General features: G+C 45.5%; 1 protein-coding gene across 6 annotated transcripts in view; it reads left to right on the top strand.

The window, feature by feature from the left end:
• Fnip2 (folliculin interacting protein 2) overlaps positions 1 to 2,086 on the top strand; it is a 107,321-nt gene extending 105,235 nt beyond the window's left edge. For all 6 annotated transcript variants that reach the window (XM_051157322.1, XM_051157320.1, XM_051157321.1 and 3 more), the window contains one exon: positions 1,725 to 2,086. In XM_051157322.1, the coding sequence (XP_051013279.1) occupies positions 1,725 to 1,803 (79 nt within the window). In that variant the 3' untranslated portion in view covers positions 1,804 to 2,086. The remainder of the gene's footprint in view (positions 1 to 1,724) is intronic.
• Positions 2,087 to 8,092: the final 6,006 nt, after the last annotated feature.

Here is an 8,092-nt window from a genome sequence, read left to right as displayed (position 1 = left end):
CACTATATAGTCTAGGCTGCCTTTAAATTCAGAATCCTCTGGCTTTAACCTCTCCACTATTAGGATTACAAGCATGTGTCACCATGCTTGCCTCTCAAACTAAAAAAAAAAAAAAAAAAAAAAAAAAAATGTATACACAGAGAGAGAGAGAGAGAGAGAGAGAGATATGCAGAGATATATTTATGAAATATTTTATTCTTGTCACACCACATGTATGTAGATATACTTGGAGGTCAGTAGAGGGCTATCTGATCCCCTAAAGCTGGAGTTACAGGCAGTTATAAACTGCCAGACATGGGTGCTGGAACGGAGCCCCAGTCTTTTGGAGAACAGTTTGTGCTCCTAACTTCTGAGCCATCTCTCCGGCTCTTACAGTACTGGTTAATGGTTAGGCCTTGAATGCTTGTCAGGTTTTCTATCTTTTATTAGCTAGATGTGACAGCTAGCTCTTTCCTGTTGTCCTACTTACTGTTCTATTGCTGTGCAGAGCCAGCATGACCGAGGCAACTCTTACAAAGGAAAGCATTTAATTGTGGCTTACAGTTAGAGATGTTAGTTCATTATTGTGGCAGGGAGCATGGTGGCACACATGCAGGCTTGGTGCTAGAGAAGGAGCTGAGAGATTTACATCCTGATTCATAGGCAGAAAGAGAGAGAGAGACTGGGCCTGTTTGGTATGGGCTTTTGAAACCTCAAAGCTTACCTATGTTGACACACTTCCTCCTAATCCTTTCAAATAGCGCCACTTCCTGATGACTAAGCATTCAAATATATGAGCCTATGGGGACTGTTCTTATTCAAACCAGAACACCTGGTTTGAACACATTCTTTCTAGGTGATCCGTTTAAAAGTATCTTCCTCTTTGGAGGCACTGAGCTTTTGCAGTTAACTTGTAAGTTACTCCTGCCATTTTCCCTTCTTTGGCCATGCACTGTCTTAGAACAAAATTAATTTTGAGAGAAACAATTAAGATATATTCCACAAATTGAAACCCTCTGGTTTTTCCCTCTCATAACACCTGACAGCACTTTGCCAGAGACTGTACTGTACCCAGTGTGCTTGCTGTAAGGGACAGCCCCCGCCATGTCCATCTGAGGTCGTGACACCTCTTTCTAGTTTCCTTTTCCTCAGAACACTGTGGCTAAGTTGCAGAACCTGTTGCTTCGAGAACTTGCCTTGCCATTTTGTAAGGCTGATTTAAGCATAGGCGCAGAAGCAGTATGCCTTCAAGAGGGAGATGCTGAGGAGCCCACAGAGCACAGTGTAACATGGCCATGCGAGGAACCGGAACTCACCAGCTTCCAGTTGGCTGTCCCCTGCTGCAGGAGAAGCTGCCTTGTACCCACTGTTCTCTAGGGCGAACCTTCTGAAGCAGTGTCTATGGGAAGGGCTTCTTATTTTCTCATCTCTTTCCTTACATGTAATTTATCTATTTGGTGTATCTGTATAGGAGCATGTATGTGTCAGGGTATGTGTGTGTGTGTTGGGGGGGGGCGGGTGTCAGGACAACTGTGGAAGTCAGTTCTGTCCATCATGTGGGTCCCAGGGATGGAACTCAGGTCAGCAGCCTTGGCAGCCAGTGCCTGTACCAGCTGAGCCATCTTGCTGTCCCTGTTTTGTGTTTGCATTACCTTTAACAAAATGAGTGGTGCCTAGAAATAGTACTTTCTTATGAAATGATGCAATTTTGAAATACTATCCTTGATTTTTTTTTCAACACTTAGGATTGAATCCAACGACCTGCCTCTGCTGACCGCGATTGCCAGTACCCATTCTCCTTATGTGGCACAAATCCTCTTATAACCGACTGTAGGGCAGTTCTCACTGGAAGATGAAACACAGAGGAGGACGCTCTCAGTGACAGCAAAGGCATGAGAACTCGGAGCACTCACCCACATTGTTTGTGTGGCTGCTGCCTAGTGACTGTTCCATTGGAAGGCTTGTGTTTACTCCATACAGTTTGTGACTGATCAGGAGCACTCTGAGCCTTTGTTTCCCAGGAATCAAAAGGAAGTGAGCTTTCTGGCGGGAGGGAAACATAAGCAGTACAGTCATACCAAGCAGCTGCCCTCATACTGTTGGGCAGAACATTCCGGTAGGAGAGTGTTTGTTTGTTTGTTTGTTTGTTTGTTTAAGCGTGAGAGAGCATGAAGTGCTGCTCTAAGAATGAGCTGTGGATTCTAGGTCAGAGCTTTCTTTACTAACATTGGCCTGAAGAAGCCACGTTGTGTCACTGCCAGCTCCGTGGCTGTTGCAGCTGCTGTTTGACATAGGGTGGGGATGAGGATTGCTTATGGAGAAAAGGGTGCTTCAGAGGCCCACCACGGTGGACTCTTCTCCTGAGCTTGCTGTGGTCCCAGCATAGCCACGGGCTGGTCTGAGAGCGATTGGCAGTGCAATAAGCCAAGATTACATGCAGCACCCTGTCCTGTCAGGTGCTGTGGACAGCTTTGGAGTGTGTGGTCTCACACTGGGTACTCAATCTGGCTTAAGTGTCTGAAGTCGTCTCCAGAAAGATCTTGTACCAAAGTTGTTTCCATGAGCTCAGGCAAGCTTCTGTGGCTGAGCCCTCCCAGCCGGGGCCTCTTTCCGCCTAGCTGTCCGTGTGGATGCCTGTCTATGCTGTAAGGTGCAGCTGCCAGTTGGGAAGTGAACCTTGCAAACCGCTCTGGTGAGGAAAACGGGCAGCTTGGACATTTAGAAGCAATCCATGTGCGATCTCAGTCTTTTTCCACGGTCGGCTCAGCACTTTTTAACCCCTTTAATATTCTCTTAAAAACATCTTTCCAGAAATTAACTTGAGCATTTATAAAACTTACCAAGGTGAAGAACTGTAAAACCCCATTGGCCATTAAGCCTAAGGAACCTTAGTTTACTGACCATAAAATAGTTTGCATTAAAAGACTTTAAAATCAAAAATCCGATGTTTAAAAGACAGGAGCGTGTCTCTAGTGCCCGGGAATGGGGGATAGCTTCTAGGGCTCCCGTGACTTCGTGGTTTATGTCTGGTAAAAGCCTGAGCCATGTGACATGTTGAGACCATGTGCTTCCTACGCTACTGAAGCAAATGCCCACATTATCTCTCAGTCGTGGGCCGGGGTGTGGCCTCTCCTTCCCCTCCCCCTTTCTTCAAGCCCCACCCCCACCCCTCTTGCCCTGCCCCTCTCATTCTCTTTTTATGATATGTAAAAAAGATGGTGCTTCAAGGCGCTTAAGATCTTTAATTTGCATTTTATGTATTTCACAAAAGTGAAGTGTCCCATTCTTTTAAATATCTTTCCATTTTCTATTACCTGACATTCATTTGCTGTTTCCAATTTCCTGGCTCCATAATGTCATCATTTGCCAGGGAACCCCGCCTGGGGCTCAGCTTTCTGGGCCCCTGTTTTTCCTTGGTGTGGATGAGACGTCAAAGCAGATGTCATAGCCCTCCACCCTTGCCAGCGTAGAACTCTCCCCTTCTTTCTCCTGGCTTCTCTCATTTCCATGTGAACTCTGCCTCACTCACCGTCTTCTGAGGTTTTGAGGAAAATAACTCAATACAAAGTCATTCGGGTTCTGGAGTAGTTGTAGTAATGTGCTGGCAGCCAGACTCGGGGAATTGGGCTGTCAACAGGTTGATTCTCAGCCTGGGCGTAAAGACTTAGCCCAGCCCTCCAAAGCTTGAAGAAACTTAGCCCTGCCTCATAATCTAATGCTCCAAATGTCAGAAGGACAGCTGGTGGGAAACTCCAGGCAGGTCCCATGGGTCATCTCAGGTCCCACCCTCATTGCTGTGGCAAGAAAAGCATGGCTGCTCTTCTCCTGGCTCCTAAGGTGTGGGCTGTTCACATTGTCTTTGTCTTAAGTTCAGCTTCTTCTCAGAAGTGGAAAAACAACAAACAAAGCATCTCATGGACTTGTGTTGAGACACCCACATCCTGGACCACTGATGGCTTCATTTTGTCATAGCCGAAGAGTCCAAAAAGGGATCCACCTTCTCCTAGGCCCAACTCAAGGGAAAAAAATTTTTTTAGTGTTTAAATAAAGAAATCTACCTCAGTTGACAGGATTCCGCCTACCCTAGGGTTTCTTCAGCTCTTATGTCTTACCTGTTGAGTGTCACTTTGCAGCACCCTGCTTGTTTGACTAAGCAGGCTAGTGAGGCACGACAGAGCGGAAGTGTGTAAGTGTTCCTGTGATGACCTCTTTCTAGCATGTTGCAGTTTTATATTTGATAAGTTGATATGAATGTATAGGTAGTTGTGTATGTTTAAAAATAAAAGACAATGAAAATTTAAAATGTAGCTTCCATACTTGTGCATAATCCCAAAGCATCTTACTTTACCAGTGTTAAGTAGCTTTTGTACTGCTTCAGCCCATTTTCCACAAGTGTGCTGTTTTATACGGAGAGTAACGCGTCTTCTCACGTCTCACGGAGCTGCCGTTTATACATCACAACTTTTTAACTTACGGCATTTTCAGAACTAACTTTTTTTTGGAGGGAGGAAATTCCCCAGTTCCTAAATGAAACTAAACTGTCGTCTGGACTCTTAAATCTTAAATTTTGGGTTTTATAAACTGGCCTGTAGCTTTTTAGGTTCTCCGTTAGTTGGATGTACATAAAAGAACATAAAACGACCCTGAAATTCTCCTAACTGTCTGGACTTTTCCACTGATGCACACTTGGTATCATGTTCACTCATACGTTCATCATTAAATTGAAAAGCTCCACGGTGTCCTTAGTTAATGTGAACCCTTTGTTTTTATTGGCCTGATGGAGAAGACATTTTAATACAGTTTTTGCTTAAATCAAACAGCCCCTTTGGATGTTAACTTTTTTTTTTAAATGTTAAAATTTGGTGAACATCTGGAACATGAGTTTGCATTATGTTTAAATCTCGGTGTTTTAAACAGGAGAAAATTCTGGGGTATGTTATTATTGCTCTTTCATTAAGAGAAATTGATAGGACTGTGTTTTTGTTTTTTAATCAGCTGAATGGATACCAATGTCAGTGTGTGGAAGTTTTTTTCTTAAAGCATCATTCATGTATTGTTTTGATCCATTTTTCTGTGACACTTGGTGCAATAAACTTTTTGAATTTATCTTGCACGTTTTCCTGGTGCTGCGTGATTTGTTTGTTGTGTTTAGTCAAATAAGGAGTCTTTCAGTGACATGTGGGGAACCGAGGTCATTATATATGTCAGTAGTTTGGAAGCACAGGGAGATTTTGGTTAGCACCCTGCTAGGTGAGAACACTGGCCCCAGCACACTGTTGGGATTTGGGCCAGGGATGTCAGGAGACACATCCTGGGGCCTGTGGAAATGAATGCCCCAGAGCCAGGCTGCGTGCCCCTTAATTGCCCTACCTGACATTCACAGAATGATAAACCTCTTTTTAATGATCTAACCTGAGAGTTTGTGGTTTCTATATGACGTTAGTGTATGGTGAATTTTCCAGGAATGTAACTGTTGACTTCCCTGGGGTTGTGGATTTACTTTGTAACGATTTTAACAAGTGGTCACTTGATCTTTACCCAGAACTGGTAGACTTTTGGAAATTTCGTCATCAATAGCTGTGGCTCTTGTAAGATCAGGAACATGAGTACAGTGCACACCTGCCAGGGTGCAGTTGCGGCCCCTGCCTGTGTGCAGCACTGTGTATACACACAGGTATCGCTCCACCTCTTTAAACCTAAGCTCCTGGCCCAAGATGTGCATGTTTTAATACTATATCCAAGGGCCGGGGAGATGGCCTAACAGGTAAAGTAGGGTGCTTGCCGCCAAGCCTTATGATGTGAATTAGAGCCCCAGAACCTATGTTGTGGTAGAATGGGGAAACAACTCCCAGAGGACCAGCAAAGCAACTTCCTTACATGCTGATGGAGGGATTTTTGTCAGATCCACAGCTCCATGGCGTATGTTCAGAAGGACAAAACCCAGGCAATTGTGTGTACTTAGCCACCTGGGCACCAACATGCTTGTCACGTTCAGCTAGTTTTATGACAGGAAAAAGAACCAACTTCCGTTTTTCTCTCTCTTCCTTCTTTCTCCCTTCCTTTCTTTCTTCCTGTCCTGAGTTCCACAGCTGAGCACTTCCTCTCACACACAGCAGATTAGGAGCATCTGCCAGTTCCTTCCAGCAGCACAGGGTTTGGACTCTGGGGATTTTCCCCTCTGTTGTAGCTGTCCCTGGGACACCAGCCTCCTGGCTGTAGTGACTTCTTCAGTGTCTCACAGGTTTCTCACCCTTAATCTACCTTTCAAGATGGAAAAGAGAACGGGAGTTCCCAGCTCCTGTTTATAAGTGACCCTGAAGCCACTTAAAGTCATGCCATTCTACAAAGGCTTGCATACACACAGCACAGTCTATATTCCCCTGTGGTTTTCTACTGCCTAGGCACTTCTGTCATGAGACTTATGTACTGTTTTGTGTCTCTGAGTCCCCACAGCTGTGTGAGATGGGTACTGAGATGAAGTTTGGTATGTCAGTTGGCTAGGCCATAGTACACAGATACTTGGTCAAACACCAATATAGGTCATGCTGTGGAGTTTTTTGGTTTGGTGGTTTTTTGTTTTTGTTCTTGTTTTTTTAAGATGAGATTATATTTAAATCTGTAGATTGACTAAAGGAGCTTACCCACTATGAGTTGGTGGGCCTTAGTCATTCTGTTGAAGGCTTACACTTCAAAAGACAGATTCTTCCCTCACCCCCACGCTGAGCATGCCCAACCCCATCATCCCCTGGGAGGAGGAGAGTATACATCCAAATGGCCTTCACACCCAAACTACAGCATCAGTCTTTTTCTGGTCCCAGATTGCCTGCCAGGCCTATAAATTATGGATTTTCTAGCTCCTACAATCACATGAGCCAGTTCCTTATAAAGAGCACGCCTGCATCTCCTCTGCAAGTGTGCACATAGGTCTCCCGACTGATGCAGGTACTGAAGAGATTGGTCAAGGGGTACTTACAGCTAGGAAGTAGTTGGGTGGGAGCCAGATCATTGTAATGCCAGTTTATAGGAAATAGCCTCTCTTCCCCTGTCTCTTTTGATGACCTCACTGTGTGGTCCCTTGCTGGACTAGAACTAGCTGTGCAGACCAGGCTAGCATTGAACTCATGACTACCCTCCTCCCTCTGACCTCCCAAGTGCTTGGATGACAAGCATGGATCACAAGGCCTGGCTATTTACACATAACAAATAGTATAATTAACCCTGTACCATGGGCTCCTCTGCTCTGCTGCCAGGCTTCGCCCAACCTCTCTCACTGAGCTCTGAGGGTACACTCTCCTCATTCCTCTAACAGCCTGGAGATTTCCCCATACCTGGAGCATGTTGGTCCGATTCTGTCTCACCTCATCATCCTTTCTTTCTGCCTTCCTTCAACCCTCCCCTGTTTTTATCCGAGTTGTTGTAATGCCCCCCCCCCAACTCAGCTCCATTTCATACCACAGAGTTCTAACCAAGCCTCCATGCTGATCCTCGGACCTTTCTAACATGATTTGATTTGATCTGTCCCTCTCCTCTGTTTAGACAGCCGGCCAATAAGTCCCAAGGCCTGTAGGGTTAGGGTTAGGGTTAAATGAGTTGGCTGGCCATCTGCGCAGAAGCACCTGGTACTGAGGACTGAACCTAGGTCATCAAGCATGGTAGGCACCATTAAACTATATCTCCAGCCTCGAGGGTTTTGTTGTTGTTGTTGTGTTTTGTTTTGTTTGTTTTGAGATAGGGTTTTCCTACGTTTCCCAGGCTGGCCGCGAACTCAGTGTAATCCAGGCAGGCTCCGCCTCAGACTCCTGAGTAGCTGAGATTACCTCCACCATAGGCTCCCTTTCTTCATTCTTAAGAAATGGGATCTCACTGTGTAGCCAAAGCTGATCTAAGTTTCCTGGCTCAGGCTGCTCTCCCCACTCAGCCTCCTGAGTAACTGAGGCTCTCCACGGTGCCTAGCTTCTTTTCACTCCTAATACGCAGCCACGTTGAAGCACTTATCCTCTCCCGAAGGCAGTTGTCGCCTTCCTCTCCCAGTCTCCTCCTTCCCCTGGTCCTACCAATTCCCCTTCTGTTCTGTCTCCAAATTCAATTCATGGTCAAGTCCTCTGGCACCGTG

The sequence above is a fragment of the Acomys russatus genome, chromosome 15 (assembly GCF_903995435.1).
Source record: "Acomys russatus chromosome 15, mAcoRus1.1, whole genome shotgun sequence".
NCBI lineage: Eukaryota > Metazoa > Chordata > Mammalia > Rodentia > Muridae > Acomys > Acomys russatus.
Note: the sequence above shows the minus strand (reverse complement) of the source record. Positions and strands in the feature narration are given on the sequence as shown.